The 22,806-nt window shown below is 39.3% G+C and overlaps 1 protein-coding gene across 4 annotated transcripts in view; it reads left to right on the top strand.

The window, feature by feature from the left end:
• The first annotated feature begins 357 nt into the window (after nucleotides 1–357).
• The window catches only part of mon2 (MON2 homolog, regulator of endosome-to-Golgi trafficking), a 35,985-nt gene continuing 13,536 nt past the window's right edge, over nucleotides 358–22,806 (top strand). For 2 of the 4 annotated variants that reach the window (XM_036576373.1, XM_036576376.1), the window contains exons 1-22: nucleotides 358–533; nucleotides 628–820; nucleotides 7,099–7,162; nucleotides 7,353–7,480; nucleotides 10,676–10,807; nucleotides 11,830–11,959; nucleotides 12,903–13,000; nucleotides 13,304–13,429; nucleotides 13,592–13,789; nucleotides 15,079–15,203; nucleotides 15,308–15,447; nucleotides 15,550–15,703; nucleotides 15,927–16,132; nucleotides 16,812–16,893; nucleotides 17,034–17,215; nucleotides 17,940–18,052; nucleotides 18,277–18,381; nucleotides 19,343–19,423; nucleotides 19,504–19,577; nucleotides 19,669–19,759; nucleotides 21,141–21,242; nucleotides 21,583–21,585. In XM_036576373.1, the coding sequence (XP_036432266.1) occupies nucleotides 713–820; nucleotides 7,099–7,162; nucleotides 7,353–7,480; nucleotides 10,676–10,807; nucleotides 11,830–11,959; nucleotides 12,903–13,000; nucleotides 13,304–13,429; nucleotides 13,592–13,789; nucleotides 15,079–15,203; nucleotides 15,308–15,447; nucleotides 15,550–15,703; nucleotides 15,927–16,132; nucleotides 16,812–16,893; nucleotides 17,034–17,215; nucleotides 17,940–18,052; nucleotides 18,277–18,381; nucleotides 19,343–19,423; nucleotides 19,504–19,577; nucleotides 19,669–19,759; nucleotides 21,141–21,242; nucleotides 21,583–21,585 (2,442 nt within the window). In that variant the 5' untranslated portion in view covers nucleotides 358–533; nucleotides 628–712. The remainder of the gene's footprint in view (nucleotides 534–627; nucleotides 821–7,098; nucleotides 7,163–7,352; nucleotides 7,481–10,675; nucleotides 10,808–11,829; nucleotides 11,960–12,902; nucleotides 13,001–13,303; nucleotides 13,430–13,591; nucleotides 13,790–15,078; nucleotides 15,204–15,307; nucleotides 15,448–15,549; nucleotides 15,704–15,926; nucleotides 16,133–16,811; nucleotides 16,894–17,033; nucleotides 17,216–17,939; nucleotides 18,053–18,276; nucleotides 18,382–19,342; nucleotides 19,424–19,503; nucleotides 19,578–19,668; nucleotides 19,760–21,140; nucleotides 21,243–21,582; nucleotides 21,586–22,806) is intronic. The other 2 variants (XM_036576374.1, XM_036576375.1) reach the window with 2 other exon arrangements.

Here is a 22,806-nt window from a genome sequence, read left to right as displayed (position 1 = left end):
AGTGTGTCGACTGCCGGTTAGTTGTGGTCGTGTTGTTCGTGCTGGTTGATTCTGATTGGTCAAACGTACCTACAGACAGCTCAAAAGCTCTTTGTTACTAGGATAAATTTTCCCACTCATGCCATAAGACAACGTTGTCGATATTATATAATAAAAATGCAGCTTTTGTGATTTGAAAATTGCAGACTTTCAAACCGCGATTTCGATATAAAAATTAATCGTTCAGACCTGTATCACACTAACTCACACTCCTCCACTGTGCTGTAGTGCCTGCAGAGGTCCGGCAGGGGGAGCCACTGTCTCTCTCCCGAAATCCGCCACTGTTTACGGAAGTCGGTGTGACGTGTCAATGTTCGCATAGGCATTATGGGATCGGAAGCTTCGCTCCTGCCATGGAGAAACTAGAGTACGAAGCTGAGCGTTAAAACGAGGCAGTAAATCAGCGCTCTGCTCCGAGACTGAGAGGATGACAGTGTTATAGAGGCCGTCCTGACGAGTATGGCCGGTGAGGAGGCTTCTCGGCGAGGATAGATGTGCGTGTGTGTGTTTATCCGGGGGGACTGTGCTGTGTGTCGATGGCCGCCTGTGCCGCGGTCACTCACCGCGCTTTCGTTTTTTTCCATTTAGGCCGAACCGTGTTTTAGGACTGCAGCTGCATTCCTCTTCGTTTTGGGATATTTGCTGAAAGTCAGCGACGAGGGGGAGGAGAAAAATGTCGACCACCAGCCCCGAAGCGGTGAAGAAATTGCTGGAGAACATGCAGACTGATCTGCGGTCTCTGTCCATGGAGTGCAAGAAAAAATTTCCTCCGGTGAAAGAGGTAGAGCTGCAGACACACCGTCAGCACGAGGGACAGAGGGGACGTGTTATTTCTGTTAGCCTTTAAAAAGTGCAGCGGACAGACTCCTTTATCATTCGAGTCGTCCTAGTGGCAAGTCAGGTCCGTCTGAACGACGCTGAGCTCGGCTTCTTATTCGCCAGCTTCTCGTTCGAATTTTCCCGTTCCACCTTAAATGGTTACATGTAACTGATGCACCATTTAAGGTGGAACGGGAAATCGAACGTACAGGAATTAAACTTCAGCCTCGTTCTGTTTGACAGGTCGAGAGTAGGCAGGCTGACGGAAAGCTAATTATGAATGCAAGGAGCGGTAGGTTAGTGCTGCCGTGTCGTTTTCAGCCTTTGAGACTCAGTGTGGACACACAGAGGAGGGAACCTTCAGAATCAGCTTAGTCAGTCTATTAGGGCATGATTATGGTCATCCGTACAGGAGTCGTGTTTGTGTTAGTTCTGGTCAGTTCATAGCAGCGTCCGTCTGTGTCATCCTGAAAAGTGGGGTGTCCCACATTTAGCTGCTTGCCTTTGTGTTTTAGCACAGTGACCCAGTGGAGTAGTACCCTGTGTGTGTGGCTGGACTGGTTTCAGCTCTGTTGACTGTTGACACTATTGTCTACAGCATTACATCACACGTGGCGCCTGTCACTGCAGGATCTAGTTCAAGATGGGTTAGGGGTTATAGCTTCTGTGTGTGGCTACACGAAGCTGATTGTTTCGTTTATTAAGTGAGAGATCAGTTGAGGATATTTATTTGCAGGTCCATGTTTCCTTGGCTAATGTGTTATGAAACTGAGCGTCCTTGTTGTATGTGCTATGAATAGTACATAATCAGCATCTGTTATATGGAACAAATCCTGTTTTAATAGCTTCAGCACTGATCGATATGATTTAGTGTACAATTAAAACAAATGCCATCGATGCACTGAGCATACAGACAGTCTAGCACTGATACTGTGATGGTTTAGGCTCATGCTGTTTACATTTTCACTTGTAGACACCGGGTTTTTGGCTTCAGCGCTTATAGCAGTTTTTAGTTTCCTTGTCGACATGGAAGGCCTTCGACATCATTGGGACTTGATCTTCAGATTCATTCAACATTTGTATGACCACTGCATTAGAAAGAAAGAAAGAATATTATAAAAGCCTTATTTTTATTTTCTAACGTAGGATAAATATTTTGAAGCAGGTATAATAACTTAAAAGTATGGCCAAGTAATGATCTGATGTTTTACTGAAAGCAAATATCAGACATTTCGGCCTTACTTGCTCTTCTTGTTTCTATAAAACTAGTTCTCAATCTAACAGTAGAGAATTCATAACCTCTACTTATGGGATAATTGTCCGTTTCCTTAGGGTGTCTGTAGCACAGATTTACCTTTATACGATTGGCACAGTGTTTAAGTATTTAAGTAGTGTTGTTCTAAGCCCTCCAAATTGTTGTCATACCATTCAGCAATGATATTTGTGCTATTTTTGGTGGGCTAGGCCTGGTCTGTGTGGCTTAACACCTAAGTTGAATTGGTTTGCTGTAAACAGTTGTGGCCATTCTGAGCTATAAAACACAGACAAAAATGTTTCTTCTTGGTACTGTGAGCATTTTTTACAGATCAGGCCAGATGTGATTGTTTTGTATTGACTGGCACCATGCTGTCCTTTGTCCCATTTAGAGAAGTAAAGAATAACATTGCAGTGTTACTTAAGCTTTACGCTCAAATAGCCCCCTACACACTTAATCGGTGGGAGAATTATTAGCTCCTTTCATGAGGATCATGAACAGCAGTCTCTCACCAACTGATTTGCCATATTATTTTTAAATAAGCTGTAGTTTTCAGTTTTGCTTGTTTTAATTTTTTTCACCTGAAGAAAAAGGTTTGGTTGCTTGACTCAGCAATGTTTGGCTGGTAACCTAATATAGAAATAGTTCCATAGAAGTTTTTGCTTGTGAAAGTTTCTTGGTTTGACCAATAGTCTGATGAAAGTCTATCCTGTGTTGCAAATATTCAAGCATTTCAGCATTTGAATTTTTTTTTGTCTTAAAGGGGAATTCTACTAATTTTACGTATTTATTTTTTCATACTTTAATAATTAAGATGTGAATACAGTCATCCAGAGTGGTTTGATGTGAAATGGTTCATTGTAGAGAAATAGTGGTGGTGATAAGAACCAGGGGTTGCAATGTTTTCAACACAAATGTTGCCATTTTATGTACTATTCAGAACCACCAGTAAACATACATACATGAGATAAATACTAGATCTTAAGAGGTTTTGGGAAGAGTGAGGTTGAGGAGAGTGAAACACATTCATACTTTGAGGTGAATGTAAAATCACTGTCATTTTCTTCTAATAGGACACTACAGAGTCTCTATATGTTTATAATGCGTTCAAAGTGGGTTGAAGGGAGAGTTCTGAAGAATAACTCCAGAACCTGTGGCTGAAAATTCTGGAGTACTGTGAATCAGTTGGTGCTTGTTGCTAAGTAACTGGCAGTTCAGGAGGTCAGGCGTGGTTGACTCCCGCTGCTTACCGTTGTTGAAGGTCGGATAATATATTGAAGCATACCACTGTATAATAACTTGGGAAGGTCAAGTGATAAACAAGCTACAAGAAGCGTAATCTTGAGCTGTGCCTCCAACTGTTTTAATGCGTCTCTTGTTGTATTGAGGTTAAAGTCTTTATAATGAATAAGGACCTTTTTAGCAAGTCAGCCCCTCAAGTGACATAAGACCTATAAGATCTGTCAGAACTATCCGCTCTTGAGATTTTCATCTTAAGTTTGTCAGTGTGTGATAATGGGTCTGTATTTCTGGTCCTGAATGGTACTGGTTTTAATTTATACAGTGGTTTAGTATGACTAGTATGCAAGTGTAAAGTCACTGTCTGTTGGAAGTTGAAAGAGCTGTGCATATCTCCACTTCACAGTCCTAATATATTTTTTCTGACATTGTCACCTAAAAATGCAGTTTTTGTTATCTTTGCCTTCTTTAATCTGTCACTGTCATTCAAAGTGTGCACAAGAAGTCTGAGTATTTCACAGTTTTACTGAAGATAAAGTGCAGAAAATTTGAATTTGATGTGTAAGTCTAAATGTTTGATCTTAGACTAACACAAACTTTATAACACACTACTTTGGTTTAAAAATAATGAACACCCTCCTCTGTACCTTCTGTGGACAGTTTTGTAAGGCAAAACACATGCAACCTGAGTGAATGTAAAGGTAAATTTAGTTTGATGTTAGCAAATATACGTTTCTAAACTACAGTTCTGATTGAGTAAGTATTTAGACTTTATGTAGTCAGGCTGGAATCATAGATCAATCACAATTATTGAATAATTGCCTGATTGCGGTTATTTGAGCTGATTGCAGTTAGTAGTGGGTGGTATAATAGTTCATTCGGTACAACGGCTGAAATTCGTCGATAGAGCTTACCGATGTGACATTATAACTAAACTCAGATTGGAGAATGAGTTTTGTCATAATGTTATATAGGTAAGCTATAAATATGATAATGTGATGTAAAGACAGTGCAAAGCACACCAGCCTGTTAGCCTGTTTGGCTGAGTGGCTTTAACTGAGTCATGGGTGTTTCAGTCATGTTTCAATCGGTAATGAAAATACAGCAGACTCTCAGTCACTTCCCACTGTCTAGTCTGTTGCATCCGAAATAATTGAGGCAGAGGCATAGAGGAATGGCTGGTTGTCTGGGACTAGCCTCTCCCTAACACTGACACCATGCACGAAACAAGCCGCAGACCAGCTGGTACTGAACTGTGAATGATTGTAATATTTTTTAAAAATTCCAGCAGTGTCTGACAGTCAGAGACACGAGTGTATGGGATGCACACATGAGACAAATGTCTTGAGAAATTTGACAAAGCTGAAGCTGGCTTCCTATTTGTATGTAACTGGCGCTCCATTTAAGGTGGAAAGGAACATTCAAACAAAACACTGCTGAATAAGAAGCCAACTTCTTCAAACATAAAAAACCTGCTGGATCTACAGGGCTAGTGTTAGAAATGACCTGACATAGGTTTATCTGTGTATTTGTTCAGTTTTGTTTTACTGTTTTGAACTGTAAAAATATTTTATATTATTTATTTTATAATATTTTACATTTTACTTTAATTGTTACAAATGTTTGTGATTAAAAAGTGAAGGGACATCTCAGAAAAATAATGCAGTATTAACCTGCAAAAATCTTAAATGATTTAATTTGAAAATGTGTGTGATATATACCGATACCACCAGAAATGTTAATTATACTGTAATAGAAATTTTTGACCATACTGATCACCCTACAATTATTTGAACTGATCACAATAATTTTAGCTTTCAATCTTATATGTTTGTCACAAAAAAACAGAATGTTTTTGGGCTGCGTTTATCAGTTGAGCAAATAAAAGAAAGCAGAAAATGCATTCATTGAGACACATCATTTGTCTTACAAAAACAACAGAAGTTCTATTCTCTGACTTGGTGATATAACGTGTAGAGGGAAGCAGTGTGTATGTTTATTTATTTGAACTTGATCTGTTTCTGTTGTGAGTTGGGAGCTACTAATATTGGCAACTAGGAAGCAAGATAGCTAATCAGCCAACTTCACCACTTTAGGCTTTATGTAATAGTTGCATGAACAAAAATAATTGATAAAATTGTTAATCAGAATAACTTATGTGGAAATGAATTGGCAGCTAAAATTTCTCAGTGATAGCAGGCCTAGCTGAATAAAATCCTCAGCAAGGCCACTTTGTCATTTTGTGTTAACTCCAGTTATCACTGCATTCTACAGGATTATCAGTCATCAGGAATTAGCTTTGAAAGCAGGTCATTAAAACTAAGTGCAAAGAACAGCAGAGTTAAGCATAAATGTCCAAAATTGCGGACAGAAATGTGGACATTATACCAAAGAGTTATCTTAACCTTTGTAATCAGCAATCTGTACACTCTCCATACAGGAACGTTAAAACAGCATACAGTATTTTTTTCAATTTTAACACATCTGTGCTTCCATTTAAGAACAGCACGTGTTGTTTTACTTTACTCAGAGATGTGCTCTGATTGATCAGTCTGTCGGAGATAGGCTTCTCGTGAGTTTTCGTGACCCCCTTCACAAACTGCAAAGAGTTTGGTTGCATTTACCTGTGAACCTCAACCCTGTAAGTTCGCTTAGGGTCTCGTTAGACATTGCAGGAACATGATTCCTGACCACATTGTATCTGGAAGAAGTCAGGCCAAATTTAATTTACACTTTGTGCAAAAATGCCTCCCTAGTGTGAAAGACACTGCTAGATACATTGCTTGATTGAGTTTTGTTTATCTTTCTTCCAGTTATTGTATAAGTATGATTGTCTGTGTTTGATCAAGCTTTCTTAGAGCAAGTCCTGTTTGCTTTATATATAAAGGTAATCTGTTATCCTTATCTTTCAAGCTCAGTCCAGTGTGCTTACTTATTTTCATCTATCTGACCATGGTAATGAGACATTTGCAAATGGCCACCATCCATGCAGCAATTCTGAGAAACTTCAGAGCTCCCAGGAATCAAGGACCATATATCTGTGGCTAATGTTACTGGAGTTTTCCACATGCGAATCTAAATGTCAGTTATGTCTGTATAACGGGATTTATATGTATACCTGCCCTGAGATTTTATCTCCACTTTTGAAATATGATGAATTCCAGGTGTTAATTTTATTTATGTATTCTCATTATTCTACAGCTTTCTCCATCACTTTAGAATCTTCTACAGCTCTGTTAATCATATGTTAGCAGGACTAACATATTGAAATAATTGTATACACTTGTCTGCAACAATATTGGTTTTATGTTATTGAAATAGTTGATTCCAAACTTTGGAACAGTAGTGTGGTTGGATATGGGGTTTAATACTGTAAAAGATGTATGTGGTGTCTTATTGCTGTTAGCAGGCAAAGAAGGCAGTATAGACTATTCTGCTCATTTGCAGGTATTAATGCAATGTCACTGCAGTAATATGATTTCTGTGGGAGTAAACAAGGCAGTATAGACTGTTCTACAGATAAGTAGGTAGTAATGCAATATCCTATAGATAAAGACAATAAGCAAGAATAGTCTATACCGCCTTATCCAATACACAAGGCACTGTAGACTTCTCATCTCATCTGTAGGTAGTGTTGCAATATCCTCACTGCACTACTATGATTTCTGTGGGTGTTGAGTGAGAGGCATACAATCATTGTCAAGAAAATGGCCAAATTCCAAAGGGATCTCTTGTTGTCTCTGCAGGCAGCAGAGTCTGGTATTGTCAAGATTAAGACAATTGCTGCAAGAAACACAGACATCCTTGCAGGTAAGAATTTTCTTGAATAGTGGCTACAGTAGAATGTAGAATGTGCCTACACCTACGGCTTAATTAATCTCCTGCAAACATCCAGCATTATTATGTACATTATTATGTACATTATTATGTACAGTTGTCTTTGTTTCACCCCAAGTTGATGTGGAATGTTACTAAGTGTCTGTGCTCTGTTGTTTCTCAGCTCTGAAGGAGAATAGCTCAGAGGTGGTGCAGCCATTCCTTATGGGCTGTGGTACCAAGGAGCCCAAAATCACTCAGCTGTGTCTGGCTGCCATTCAGAGACTGATGTCCCACGAGGTGGTGTCAGAGGTACTGTCTCACACATACTAAAACCCTCCAGAATTCATATGCTCCTCTAAATTCATGGGTGTAGTTTAGGCATGTGCATAAGTCCTTGAGTACTCTAACCGTTTGAGATGACTGTCTTTGAATATTGAAATCACTATTTGGTATTCTTTAAGTTTCATCATGGGAAGACAGGGAAAAATACAGGCCAACAGTTCAGTGAAATGGCAATTTTATGTTTTAACAGAGCTGTAAAATGTGGAAGTTTTTATTGTATTTGTGAGTAAATGTTATTTTTATACTTTGCTACTATGGAACGCAAGTGCAAGCATGGTGCCAAGGATATGGTGTTAAGGACATGACTGAGAAGGCAGAGATAATTAGGCAAGGCTGTAGGTTTAGCTCATTTGAGGCAGTTTCTGCCGTGTTACTTATTCAACACAACCTATTTTATAATTGTAAAGGACATTTTGAAATGCATTCCTGAACTCTTATGGATGCTTGAAGATCGAAATTAGTTGGAATTCACATCTACAGTAAAGTTCCTTTAAACTGGAAAGTATTCCCATATTCCCATACCATTAATTCTCTTTTAAGATATGCCTGCTCAGATCATCTCACTATTACTTTATTGCTTTACATACAAATGTTGTACTAAATGCTAGCTGACTACTTAAGATAGTTAATCTATAATAAAACCAAGAATGGGCTTAGAGTCATGTTTTCATTGTCAGAGAGGTTTCAGCAGATTGAAGCTTAAAATACCACTAATACCATAATGCTGTGCAACTGTAAGCCTCCCAGAAAGACTCCTAGGTAACACCCTTGCGCATAAAAGAACTAGTGACACATACAGTGGCTTTGGGTGGAGAACTGGAAGCCAATAGCTTTTGATGCCATGTTTAATTCTAAGTTACATCACTAGGAGTCAGTTTGACATTTTTGGTTCAAAAGACCAAAATATGTTCAAAGTTGCTGCTTTTAGTGAGTAGCAGACAGTCTTGTGGAACAGTTAATTAGTCAAGTGCACATGTGAATTTTTCTGATTTATTGTCAATGAGGGAAAAGATGTGTAAGCATTTTAATTGCATCCCAGAGCTTTCAGTTCATTGAAGCTTTGCTTTAAAGGTGCTTTTTTTCGCCTAAATAATCTTTGAAAACTGTGCCACGTTTTGGCTGTTATTTCAAGCTGGGTGAATCAGTGAAGACGTCTGTGATTCCTGAGTCTGTTTCATGTTGCTTGGGATGCTGGAGTGATTCACCCTAGACCCTGCAAACTGCATTCCTATACCCTTTTGCCAGAAGGAGAAACAGACCTAACTTGAATTTAAGTTTATTATTTGGCAGGGCATTTATATTTCAGAGGTCTACCATTCTGACTTTGAAACAATGCTGTGATATCTTGGTTTGATTACTAACATGCTGTTTCAGTGCAGATTTTCTCTGCTGGGGTAGAGAAGTGAAATTATCACTGATTAAGATTCTGAGCTTTCTCATTTATAAAAAAGGTTAGAACGATGATATCAGTGAGGTTACTTACTCTTTGCCACTTTATATATTTGTCTGGCCAACTGATCAGATATTAGATGGTTGTCACATCTAGGCTTGTGCCAGTGGTTAACCCAGCTACCATGGTAACCCTAGTGATGGTGAAAACTCATTTACCATGTATTAGAAAAATGTCGTTCAGTTATTGATTTATTTCATGCAAATCATAGCATGAGACTAGTATTCCCACACACGGACATAATGTAACTTTTATGTTCTTTTGTTTAAGAAATATTAAGCTTCAGCTCACATTCTGTCACTTTCTTAGCTCTTGAGCCTACTTCAGTGTTAGGAACCATCTTAAAATTCCTGGAAGAAAAGGTTGGGATTTTTTGATTAGTAGTAGCAGGATCTCTTTAAGTACATCAGGTTATGCTTATAAAGTTTGGGACTTTGTATAAAATGTAAATGATTGCAAATTAAAAACATAATGCAATTATTTGCACATCTCATAGACCTATATTTCATTCACAATAGAGCATATAACACAGATCAGATGTTGAAAGTGAGACATTTTACCATTTCATGAAAAATATTAACTCATTTAGAACTTGATGGCAGCAGTGCATCTCAAAAAAGTTGGGACAGGGGCAACAAAAAGCTGGAGGAGCAATTTGCAACCAACTCACATAACTGGGCATAAAAAGAGCATTTTAGAGAGGCAGAGTCTCTCAGAAGCAAAGATGGGCAGAGGTTTACCAATCTGTGAAATACTGCATCTAAAAATTGCTGAACTGTCTGCCTGCAGTCCAGACCTTTCACCAATAGAAAACATTTGGTGCATCATGAAATGAAAAATCCGGCAAAGAAGACCCAGGACTGTTGAGCAGCTAGAACTCTACATCAGACAAGAATGGGCCAACATTCCTCTCCCAAAACTCCAGCAATTGGTCTCCTCACTTCCCAGACGTTTACAGACTGTTGTTAGAAAAAGAGGGGATGCTACACAATGGCAGACATGGCCCTGTCCCAACTTTTTTGAGATGCATTGCTGCCATCAAAATCTAAATGTTTTTCATGAAATGGTAAAATGTCTCACTTTCAACATCTGATATGTGTTCTATGTTCTGTTGTGAATAAAATATGGGTCTATGAGATGTGCAAATCATTGCATTATGTTTTTAATTTGCAATCATTTACATTTTACTCAGCATCCCAACCTTTTTGGAATTGGGGTTATACTTACAGAGATACTACTACTACTACGACTACTACGACTACTACTACTACTACTACTACTACTACGACTACTGCTAATAGTATTACTACTCTATCATACTAATTCTTTTTCATTCAGTAATTTTAAGACCACCCCTAACTCTGAAGTGGATGCAGGAGGAAAGGAACGGTGTGAGTTGAAGCTTAAACTTAGTCAAATAAAAGGTAAAGCAAAGAAGACAAACACAAACCAGTTTTAATGGTTTATTGAGATTATTTTCTGCATTGTTATCTGATTAGAGAATTCTCTTACAGGTACAGGCTAATCACATCTTTTGTCTGACCACCTAATTGAATTTTCTGCAGCGCAACAATATAGTATAAACCATTACCAGAAATGTGCATTCTTTCACAGTGCTTGGAATACATTCATAAATGTCCAGGAAATGGCATGTGACACAGATAATTGTCTTGAATCCAGAGTGAAATAGTGTAAAATGTGTGCATTTTCAGGCAGCAGCGGGAAACATCATTAATATGTTGTGGCAGCTCATGGAGAATGGCCTAGAGGAGCTGAAGCTACTACAGACTGTTCTTGTACTGCTTACCACCAACACAGTAGTGCATGATGAAGTCCTATCAAAGGTACAATACACACACACATAGACCATCAAATATAGTAAATCAGTGTGGTTCTATATTTAATAAAAATATTGCAATTTAAGATCTTTAATGGACTACAGCTGTTTTGTGTCACATATCCAGAAATGAGGTCACAGTGTGAAAAACAAAATGTCATGTAGTGTTGACTTTATTTTGTATGTTATTTGATTGTTCATAGTTTACAACAGTTTTGTGGTTCACATCACCTTATTTCTAACTTTGTTTTTGAAGACAGTGTGTAAAGATTTCTCCACATTTTTTGACCAGAAAGGTTATAAAGACAATAAATCACTGCTTATATCATTTTTGAGGTACAAATGGAAACACAATTAAGACATAAGTGTTTTCATAACTATGTAGTCTATATTTTGTATTCCGGTTTACTCTCTTAGAGGTGGAGATGGTGTGAATACCTAATAACCTACCTTTATTTATTAAGATGTCGGCTGATGCAACTTCATGAAATCAGACTTGAGTTACAGACTTTGATTGCTTGCGGCTAGACTGTTAAACCAGACAAATTGAATTCACCACAATGTGTTCAAAACAGAGTAAAACTGGAGAAATGAGATATTGTTTCTCCTCAATACTGCTAGTTAGTCTTTTCCCGTTGGCAAGCTTGCTTCCCAGCTCAGTGGAGTCTAATTAGATTTCTAAATGGGTTTGATTGGTTTCATCTCTTTCTGAGGACCACATCAAGGTCATTCTTTTTCATAAAAAGAAGTTTACTAGTAGTGCACTCATACCCTGGAGGCATATTCTGTTTCATGATAAATCTTCAGTGAATCATGGCAAATTCCAGCTTTCTGATTAGAGTTTTCATGCATCTGCTGCATGAAATAGAAATTATTTCTGATTCACACAGCTAATCACAACCGAGTTGCGAGCAGTTTTTCAGGTAACACTCCAGGCAGTCAAAATAATCAACCAATTAAAATTGTGTTCTGCCTGGATTGTGACATGACCTAGAGCTTTCACGTTCAGTGTGTCTTGTTCTTTTACAGGCCATTGTGTTATGCTTTCGTCTCCACTTCACTAAAGACAACATCACCAACAACACAGCGGCAGCTACCGTCAGGCAGGTCGTCACTGTGGTGTTTGAGAGGATGGTTGCTGAGGATGAGAAATTCAAAGGTATATGATAAATGTACAGGTTATGTGGTCAGTTAGGTCCTTTAAGCAGTTTAATGCAATTATTTTGTTTAGTTGTGTTGGGTGAATCGGCTACAACCTTGAATCCCTTTGGATAGATAAAGGTTTAAAGCTGCCTCTGTTGAAGTTGCCTCTTGTCAGAACTGTATGCTTTGATAGTTCCTGTCTCACTTGTACACTTATGTACAAAAGTATCCGGACACCTCTTCTAGCTAATGAATTTGGCTACCTTACGATGCACCCATTGCTGACACATGTTTTATTGCTCATATACAGCTCATATGGAGTAGCTGCATATGAGCTGAAGCTCACCATGCCCAGTCTGGTCTGTGTAGTAGTAGAACTGTGTTTTCTTGCAGTGATTTGTGATGCAGAACTAATCATCCAACATGAGTATCTGACCTCAAATAAAGCTGTAATAGCTGAAAGCAATCAAATCCTTACAGCAGTGTTCCAACATCTAGTGTAAAGTCTTCCCAGAAGAGTAGAGGCTGTTACTGCAGCAAAGGGGGGACAGACTCTCCAATGATGCTGTTGATTTTGGGAGAAACATTGGATGAGTAGGTGTCTACAAACATTTGGGCGTACACTTAAAGTCCCGTTGGATAAAAGCATCTTCCAGTTGAATAAATGCTGTGTAAATTGATCACTCACCCTAACCTCATGTAAGGAATGTGTAATGCTGTAGGTTTCTGCATGAGCATTCAGACAGCACTATGAAATCAGTTTTATAACCAACCAAGTGAAGCCTGGCAGCAACATCAGTGAGCAAACTCATTGTTCTAAGAGATGAGAAAGTGTGAATTTTGTGTCCCATTCTCATTTTTATCAGTTGACATGTGACGTTTATCTCCCACATCACCTGCTTTATTATTTACCTCTCTTGGCCAATTGCCTTATGCATGTCTTCTGTTTTTCTCATCAGGCATGGCAGAACAGCCTCCTGCTGTCCAAGGCAATAGTAACCGCAGGTCTGTGAGCACCCTCAGACCCAGTGCTAAAGATGCCTACATGCTTTTCCAGGTACAGTTGTGCTCACAACAGCTACCAGAAGTTTCTGTATGCATTTAACAGGGTATCTCTGAATTTTTATAGATAATTGGTGGGTTTGCTTAGACAGAGGTCACATACTTGTAATTCTAGGCAGATCTGCCTGTTGAATAGTATAATGTTTTTCCTTACTGTTACCTCAAACTAAGGCTTTCACTAGAAAAGCTGTGCGAGCAGATCTTGCTTTAGTGTTTGAAGTTTGTATGGCTGTGGATTGTCCTACTGAATTGGGTTTACCTGTTAGTCATTGGATTAGTTTTCATCCTTGTCATGTAGGACCTGTGTCAGTTGGTGAACGCCGATGCCCCCTACTGGTTGGTGGGTATGACTGAAATGACCCGGACATTTGGACTGGAACTGCTGGAATCTGTTTTAAATGACTTCCCAGGAGTCTTTCTGCAGGTGAGTGCACAGTTACTACTTCAACTGCCTTATTTATGTTAGACCTTACATTTTGGCACATGCATTTGAGATGACGTTACCCCTCTGTTTATTATGGGTTCTCCACAATAAGAATTTTTTTTCCATGATCTCTGACTGCTCTTTAACCTTTATGACCCTCAGCATCAGGAGTTCAGTTTTCTGCTGAAGGAGCGCGTATGTCCTCTGGTGATCAAGCTCTTCTCTCCCAACATCAAGTTTCGGCAGGGCAGCAGCAGCAGCGCTGCATCTCCTGCACCTGTTGAGAAGCCCTATTTCCCTATCTGCATGCGCCTGCTCCGCGTCGTCTCAGTGCTCATCAAGCACTTCTACAGCCTACTGGTGAGGCAGCGATCCAAACTGATTCATTAAACCTCCCTAAGGTTTCGCTAACCACAAAGCCAAGTGAGACAACAACGGGGTAGTTCACAGTACAGGATTTCTCAGTTACCTGCACAGCCTAAGCAAGATGTCAAGCCTGTCCAATAGAAGAAGCGCTAATGGCTATTTGACAGCCCTCACATTTGGCTTAGGATATCCAGCTAACTGAGAAATCGCACATTTACATTTATACATTCGCTTTTATCCAGAGCTTTTGGTAGCTGTTTTTAAATGTGGCACTTCTGGTGCGTTGTGTCTGTGTCAAAATATCATGATATGTATCATGTATCATGAAAATGTCTAAGTATCATGATATGATGTTTTGCCGTATCACCCGCCGCTATTGTTAAGCTCCTTTCGTATTCAAAGCTCAGGATGTTGTCAGGATAATTTTACTAGTAATGTTCAAGCTTTGCATCATTCACACACGCAGCCCTTAAACAGTGCTTTTACTAGGATGATCGTGTTCATACATGCCATGAAAATCCCGGTAAATAGGAGGTGAAGTTCTCAGCATGAATAGCCAAGTTCAAAAGTATACTCATGTGATGAGACATTTTTTTTCTCATTAAAACGAAAAACTTGATTGTTCTGCTTTGTTGGCCGTGTTGCGTTGTTTTTACACGGAAGAAGCCTTGCATGTGCACAGGGTAGATTTTTGCAGCATCTGTCTAAAATCATGTATAAAATACACTTGATGTCACTCACAAGACTGAACTGAAAAATGTAAATAAAAAAAGCATCCCAGAAATGTTCAGCTTTCTGTTTGTTGGTAACGTATCAGCTTTTATTCATATGTGGGCTCTCCTGGAAATTTCTGGTGTTGTGCTACGTCATGTCTGGTAAAATTGCGGGTTAACTTCTCCAGGATTTTGTCTCCAGCTTGTGTTCACACTCAACTCTTCCTTTTTAACTGCCATTAAATTCCCAGCTAGGTGTGCAGGTGTGAAAGGTTATTTACAGATTCAAATATAGTGTTAGAAGTGTCGTCACAGTCCCGTCATTGAAATAGCATAGAGTGCTTGCTTGGGTGGGGAATTGAACCCCAATCTGCTGCATAGAGGGAAGCAGTGTTAGCCACTACTTTATAGCTACCACCTTATGAAATAGCCCTCAGTATTGATGGACTGGAAAAGATTTAATTGTTTGCCTTACAATTTACTACACTGAATTTCCTCAGTTGAGTTGAAGCTTTTCTTGCCTTTCTGTTTCACTGACCCTCTCTGTGTTTTTGTGTGCATATTGCATAGGTGACAGAGTGTGAGATTTTCCTGTCTCTGCTGGTTAAGTTTCTGGATGGAGAGAAGCCTCAGTGGCTAAGAGCTGTGGCTGTGGAGTCGGTACACCGGCTGTGTGTTCAGCCACATTTGCTACGGTGAGAACACACAGGCACTGCGCGTTAAAATTCTTTAAGCTCGGCTATGACTTCGAGTCTGTGTCAGTATTTGTCATCATGTGTGCTCTGTACACTGTGTGTAGATCTTTTTGCCAGTCATATGACATGAAGCAGCACTCCACCAAAGTGTTCAGAGACATCGTGAATGCTCTCGGCTCCTTCATCCAGTCTCTGTTCATTGTACCCAGTGTGGGAAATGCCTCCTCTACCAACACACCCACAGGTCAGATGTAGATCAATACATATTGGAAAACCCAACCACATCCTTTAGCGATGCATAATACATGATTGCTTTTCTTGATTTTCTTTCCTTGCTCACTTTCAGGTGGTTCAGCATCTAGTGCTCAGGCATCAGCTCAGGGCGGAGTAGGAGCAGCAGGGGGCAGTGGGGGATTGACCACTCAGGCTGCCTTTGAGTACCGTGGCACCTGGATCCCTCTAATGACCGTCAGCGTGCAGGGCAGTGCCAAGGCCACCTAGTTAGTACCTCTCTCCCTCCAGCACCCACTGTGCCTTTAAATATGCGTGCACATGTATGCTTATAAACGATGTTTAAAAATTAAAAAGTCTGGGTTAAATTTTAAAATGACCTTCTCTTGTTATTTATCTAGCACAATACTTCTGGATTAGTATGTAATTTTGTGTACCCTTTACAAATGAACCTGCTCTAAATACCCTTTTCTGACCCCTTCCCTGCCCAAGTCTGGAGATGCTGGATAAGGTGGAGCCACCCTCCATCCCTGAGGGCTATGCTATGTCTGTGGCCTTTAGTGCCCTGCTGGACCTGGTCCGGGGCATCACCTCTATGATTGAGAGAGAGCTGGCTAAAGAGGAGGAGGAGGCTGCAGCCAGGAACAGCTCAGAGCCTGCTGCCCCAGCGCAGAGTGAGGACAGTTCACAGGAACCACGTGAGTATTTTTCCACAATGTGAATATGAATCTTAGCGCTGTTTTGTTGTTTTTTATTAAATTACATTTACATAAATTGTCACTTACCCGAAATGTAGTCAATTAGCCACGACACGACTGAAGTTTGCTTCTTTAGTTTTGTGCAAGTAAAGAGGCTAATGTGGCAGCAACAATTCATATAAGCTTATAGTCTGCCACCTGGCATTGTACAATTCCTCAGTCATTAAACACTTCCTTCAAACCATGCCAAATTGTTAATTAATCTCTAATTAGACTTGCAGATGTTGCTTCTAACACTGTTATCTAGAAAAATGGACAAAGGCACATCACATAGCTAAAAACAGGAGCAGCTGCTGTCTCAAATCCATACTTATGTCTTATTTTTTTCTGTGTGCTTCCATTACCCATTACCTACATAAGCTTTGTAGCTCCAGTGCAAAACTAAAGAAACAACTTTCAGACACAAATATGCTTTGGGCGGTGGACCACATTTGGAGTAAGGGGGAAATATGTCATTTTTAGATTTTTTGCCAAACTATTACTGTAATTTTAGGACTTAGGTAGATTATAATACTGTATAGACTCTGTGTGGTGTTATATCTATTTGATGAATGCTTCCGACTTCTAGGTTGGATTTCATAGTACTTGCTGTGTCAGCATTGTTGTTCCTTTGTTACAGAACCTCATGAGGTATGGGAGGAGATGGTGAGTGCATGCTGGTGTGGTCTGCTGGCAGCCCTGTCTCTCCTACTGGACGCTAGGTAAGGGGAGCCGCCTGCAAAAGCACATACAGACAAGTCAGAGTGTGCACACAAACAGGCAAAACATATACACATGAAATCCAGTCTAAAAAATCTTGTATTACCTTCTTTATAAGCTTTCATTTTGTGTGTGTTCGAAGTACGGATGAGACTGCTACAGAGAACATCCTGAAGGCTGAGTTGACGATGGCATCTCTGTGTGGTCGCCTTGGTTTGGTAACTCCGCGAGATGCGTTCATCACGGCCATCTGCAAAGCCTCACTGCCTCCGCACTACGCTCTCACAGTCCTCAGCAGTAACGCGGCCAACCTCTCCAACAAAAGTCAGTGCCTGTGTGTGAGGGTCAGTCTGTCTATGCTTGTGTGTGGGTGTTTGTCTTTGTTAGTGTGCCGTGTTATAATGTGCTTTATTTGAGAAGTGTGCATCATTATGAGTTTAGTGGCATTGTGCTCAGAGTGTGTGTTGCTTAAGGCTTTGTCTGTCACTTTTTCTTGGAAAACAATTTTAAGGCCAGTAAACCACAAATAAAAATGTACCCACCTGCACAAACCACCTGTATCTTTTAACCATAAAAATACTTTAAGACTTAATTTAACAAAAAAAAGTTTGTATAGAAAGTTACAGTTCCCCTCGAGAGCCTTTTCTGTAACAAAAATCCACAAGGCTACAATCACAAAGGATAATTATTGCTTGTTTTCAATATTGTTATTGAAGTATTGAAAGTAATAAATGCATTCTGACTAAAGAAAAGAAAAAAAATGTTGGTTTCTCTGTAATACTAATCCAGGCAGATTTAGTCCCAGTTTTTAAATTTTATTAATGTTTATATACCAGCATTAGCAGATACGTACAACAGGTATTGTATATTAGGATTGGCCTTTATCTAAAAAAAAATTGGCATTTATCTAATAGGTAAATTGTAAGCAATTTTTTATCGAGTAATCAGGTTTAATCGAGGAGCAGTGACAGCTCATAGCACAGCATATGATGTAAACGCACTTTGGTTGTATGCATGTTAATGTTTCTGTGGTGTGTTTGTATTGCAGCATACTCTATCCAAGGCCAGAATGTGCAAATAATCAGTCCGTCCAGTGAGTCTCATCAGCAGGTGGTGGCAGTGGGGCAGCCCCTCACATCACAACCGCAGGGCACTGTAGTGGTAAGACACACACAGTCAGATTTTTTTATCTAAACGTTTTAGATCAATCTCTGAAGTCGGTCATCCAGTTTTACAGATAAGAAACTATTAAAGTCTCACAGAAACGCACTTTGGGGGCTTGTATTTCACATTTCTTATCTGTGAAACAGGATGACTTATTTTATAGATTTTCTCTCCCCCGTTATGTACCAGTTTCATCTCTCTCTCTCCTCTCTGTCTTTCAGCTCACAGCCAAAAACATCCAGTGTATGCGGACTCTGTTGAACCTGGCTCATTGCCACGGGGCTGTATTGGGAACCTCCTGGCAGCTTGTGCTTGCTACCCTGCAGGTATTAACACAGTTCTCCCTACATCCCTCTGTCTGCTATCCACTTCTCTGTTGGTTTTGTTTTATTTGCCTAGTCAATGTCTAGTCCTGGAGCAAATTTCACTGCACATGCTGATTCTGTAGAAGTAGGCTTCATAGCTTTAAAATAAGTCTGAAGAATATGGCTGAATATGAAATTCTTGTCCAGTATTTCCTAATCCTTAATTACCAAAATAGACTTTCACAAATTTTCTGTATTTTCATGATTTGTTGGGAGTACTGTAACAAAATACTGTTTATTTCTCTAATAAAGGTTGTATTAATCATAATATAGCATTAATATGTCTTGTAAATATCTTTAAACGTTTTAGAATAAACTCAATTGTAGTTCAGTTGTAACAGCACATTGTTGTAAATTGAAGAGATGAGAAATATCGGCTCTGCACGTTGTATTGGCCGATATCCTTAGTTCAGGTATCAGAATTGATGAGTCCCTTGTGGAAATAGTTTTTAAAATGTTATGATATTTTTGAGTTATATACTGTATTTACTTACCTTAGTTTTCATTGGCTCTTGGTGGGATCTGTTCATGCTGAGCAAACAAAAAAATTGAGAGGCGAAAAAACACATTTTATTTCCCAACCTATCAATCTGCCCCAGTCTGCCCCAAAATCTGCAGACTGGAGCCAACCAGCACAGACTCGGCACAACAGATTGTATGGATAAAATTGGGGTACGGATCTTCAGTTATTACCCTCACTTGCGTGTCATTTTTCAGAAAACATTCATTTTTTAAACAGAAACTATGCAGCACTGGCACTGAGATTCATGTGTGGTTTGGTGCTTCAGGGCTGTGAGGCATGCTGGCAATGATTAATTATCATTCAGAGATGCTGTGATAAATGAGTGAGCATGTTTATTGAGTACAAATACTATGAAATTCTCCCTGTTCTTTTTCTTGTCCTTCTCCCTCTCCCTCTTAGCACCTGGTATGGATTCTGGGTCTAAAACCAGGAGTTGGAGGAGCGTTGAAGCCTGGTAGAGCGGTTGAGGGTCCGAGTACTGTAAGTTTCTTTTGAATCAGCTTAACTGAAACCGCCTCTTTATGTATGGATAAGCCTGTAGCTGCTAATTTTTTTCCCAGGTTCTTACAACTGCTGTAATGACGGACCTGCCTGTCATCTCCAGCATTCTCTCCAGACTCTTTGAAAGCTCACAGTAAGTCCTGGACTGTGCCCGTTCATCCTTTGAAGCGCAGTATATGTGATGTAGGATCATTCCTGTATTAAGTGTTGGTCTGTGATTGCAGGTACCTGGATGATGTCTCCCTCCATCACTTGATTAATGCCTTGTGTTCCCTGTCCATGGAAGCTATGGAGATGGCTTATGGAAATAACAAGGTTGATTTTGATCTTTCTCTAAATACGCCTTAGCAATTCATTGACATGGCTTCAAACACATTGTTATATAATCATTGTAGTGATATTGGCCTTTACAATATTGGTATAGTATAAAGCAATGTGCAAATTAATCAGATTGCAGGGGTTTTTTTTTTTACTTTCTGTCATTCTCAAATGTGCCCGATGACTTTTTGTGGGTGTTTTCATGAATCATTGATTTGATCCAACTAACAAAATCATTTTGGTCAAAATAATGCAGACTGAATTATAGTTGTGTATAACATTTACATTGTAATATATTGTACTTGTATTACACTCTGTAGCAGAGTAACTGTGCCCTTCATCATCAGGTTTGCAGTTAAGGATTGCTTCTTGTGCTGCCTCGCTTCAGTTTAAAATTGGAGAAGGTTATAAAGCTTGAGAGCACCTTAAGCTGCTGATAAACATTTTGCTTTGAGTTGTCAGCAGCCAAAAAGACTCTGAGAAAATAAGAAGTTAGCAGCCATGTCAAAGGCCAGCAAATATGTTTTCATTAGCAAAGCACTAGCTTGTTACGTGATGTGATATGTTATTTTGTACAACATTCAGTACAGTTGTTTTTCCCAATATTTCAATTTCAGCAAAAACTGTAATTGTGCATTGTAATTTGACCAGGGGTGCCCAAACATCTGCATACAGCTGTATATTACCAGAACACTTGTCTTGCAGACTGAATCATGACACCATGACCGACACCAAAATGTCTTAGCTGAGACTCTAGTATAATCGCAGTATGGTATTTTGTTCTATGTCTGTAATCTGAAGAATATGGCTGAATATGAAATTCTTGTCCAGTATTTCCTAATCCTTAATTACCAAAATACACTTTTACAAATTTTCTGTATTTTCATGATTTGTTGAGAGTACATGTAACAAAATACTTTTTTATTTCTCTAATAAAGGTCGTCGTAATCATAGCATTAATGTCTTGTATATATGTTTTCATAAATCATTCATTTGATCCAACTAACAAATAATTTTGGTCAAAATAATGTAGAATGAATTATAATTGTGTATCACATTTACATTGTAATATATTGTACTTGTATCACACTGTGTAGCAGAGTAACTGCGCCCTTCATCATCATATTTGCAGTTCAGGTTTGCTTCTTGTGCTGCGTCACTTCAGTTTAAAATTGGAGAAGGTTATAAAGCTTGAGAGCATCTTAAGCTACTGATAAACATTTTACTTTGAGTTGGCAGTGTGGTATTTTGTTTTATATTGTACAGCCCAGCTTTGTAATGATGTGATGTGTTTTAGTCAGGATAAAGGTATTTTTTTTCAAAACTCGGCAACGGCATATCTGGCATTTCTTAATGATAATTTTCCTCTCTTGGACAGGAACCATCTCTGTTTGCAGTTGCTAAGCTGTTGGAAACAGGCCTGGTGAATATGGACCGCATAGAGATCCTGTGGAGACCCCTGACTGCACATCTACTGGAGGTAAGGCCGCTAACCACAAACCTAGCATTAGAGTTCTTCAGCAATTCACCTCTGAATGTGAAGGAAATGATCAGCTTTTATGGAAGACTGAGGAGTTTAGAGATGTTGGTGTGTAGGCCTGTCATCATTAACTTGCTCTTTCTGCCTGTAGCCATGTGTGTCTGTCACTAACCCAGAACCCCTTCTGTAGTCACTTGTGTATGCTCTAAGACGGAATGCTTGTCTTCATGTTATCTTTTTCATCTCTCTCACTGTCTCTCTGTCTCCTTCTCTCTATCTCTGTCTATCTCTGTCTATCTCTGTCTGCTCTCTTTCTTATTGCATCATGTCTGTCTTGCAGAAGGTAAGTTCCTAAACCCCGTTCTTTCTCTCAAGCTTCTCTTTTAATGGAAAAAAAAAATCCTCAAAAAAATTTCTCAAGCTTTTCACTTTAAGCCTGCTTGATTACCACAGGATTTTTCTGTCAGTTTGATTTCATCCAAAATTGTTTTTTTTTTCCGCTTTTTTTCTTTCCCCAAGAATATGACTGTCAAAGCTAATCAAATTATGATTGAAGTAAAGCAGTTAAGCCCAATCACTTTTCAATTCACAATAGCCATGAGATGTTAGATTTTGCTATTTAACTATAGCCTCTTTATTAATATTAATCAAGTGATTTAGCCAATCCATACAAACTACCCTATTTCACTTGCTTTTTTTCTTAAATATCCTAATTTATAGTCTCTTGTGCACCACTTATTCTGTGTTCTTTGCTTATCATCTTATAACATCTGTTGATTCATTTTTAATGGCTCAGATCATTTAATTAATTTTATTTCATGAGAGCTTTTGTCTTGCTTATAGGTTTTAGAAGTGTAACATTACAGAGATGCCAATTATACTATATCAGATATTCACAAAGCTGTGAAACATATCCGTGCAATTGTTACAACAGTAATACATATGATATGTTGATTTAAGAACCCTAAGGACAGCAAGATCTTTCGTAGTTTTTCAAATATCTATAATAATGCAAGCTGAACATCTTGTGACCGAATTTTTTTTTGTTGTTTTTAATCTGTCCAATGGGGAAAAACTTTTGAAACCAATAGCCTGTTCTGCACGCTGAGACCATATGTTAGCTGAATTAAAAAATGTTTGTGAAGGGGCTCCCGAGTGGGGCAACCGTCTAAGCGTTGGCCCTACCATCAGGAGATCGTGAGTTCAATCCCTGGTGATGCTACAGCATCCGTGGCAGGGAGTCCAAAGAGCACAGTTGGCCTCGCTTTCTCTGGGTGGCTTCTCCCCCCTCTGCTTCTTCCCCCTTCACCCAACACAGTGTTAGCTGACATAACAGATCTGGCGGTTGGCGCTTTCCTTTGAGCGCGTTCAGCTGTCCAATGACGTTGCGTGAGCGGCAGTTCGAAAAGATGTGGTGCCGCTTCACAGGTCTTGGAGGAAGCCTGTGTTAGCCTTCACCCTCCTAGCACTGGTAGTATCGTGTGATTTGGGGGAGTCCTAACTAGTGGGTGGAATTGGACATGACTAAATTGGAAAGAAAATTGGGAAACCATTGCATTACACA

Source organism: Colossoma macropomum, unplaced genomic scaffold (genome assembly GCF_904425465.1).
Source record: "Colossoma macropomum unplaced genomic scaffold, Colossoma_macropomum, whole genome shotgun sequence".
In the NCBI taxonomy this organism is placed as follows: domain Eukaryota; kingdom Metazoa; phylum Chordata; class Actinopteri; order Characiformes; family Serrasalmidae; genus Colossoma; species Colossoma macropomum.
Note: the sequence above shows the minus strand (reverse complement) of the source record. Positions and strands in the feature narration are given on the sequence as shown.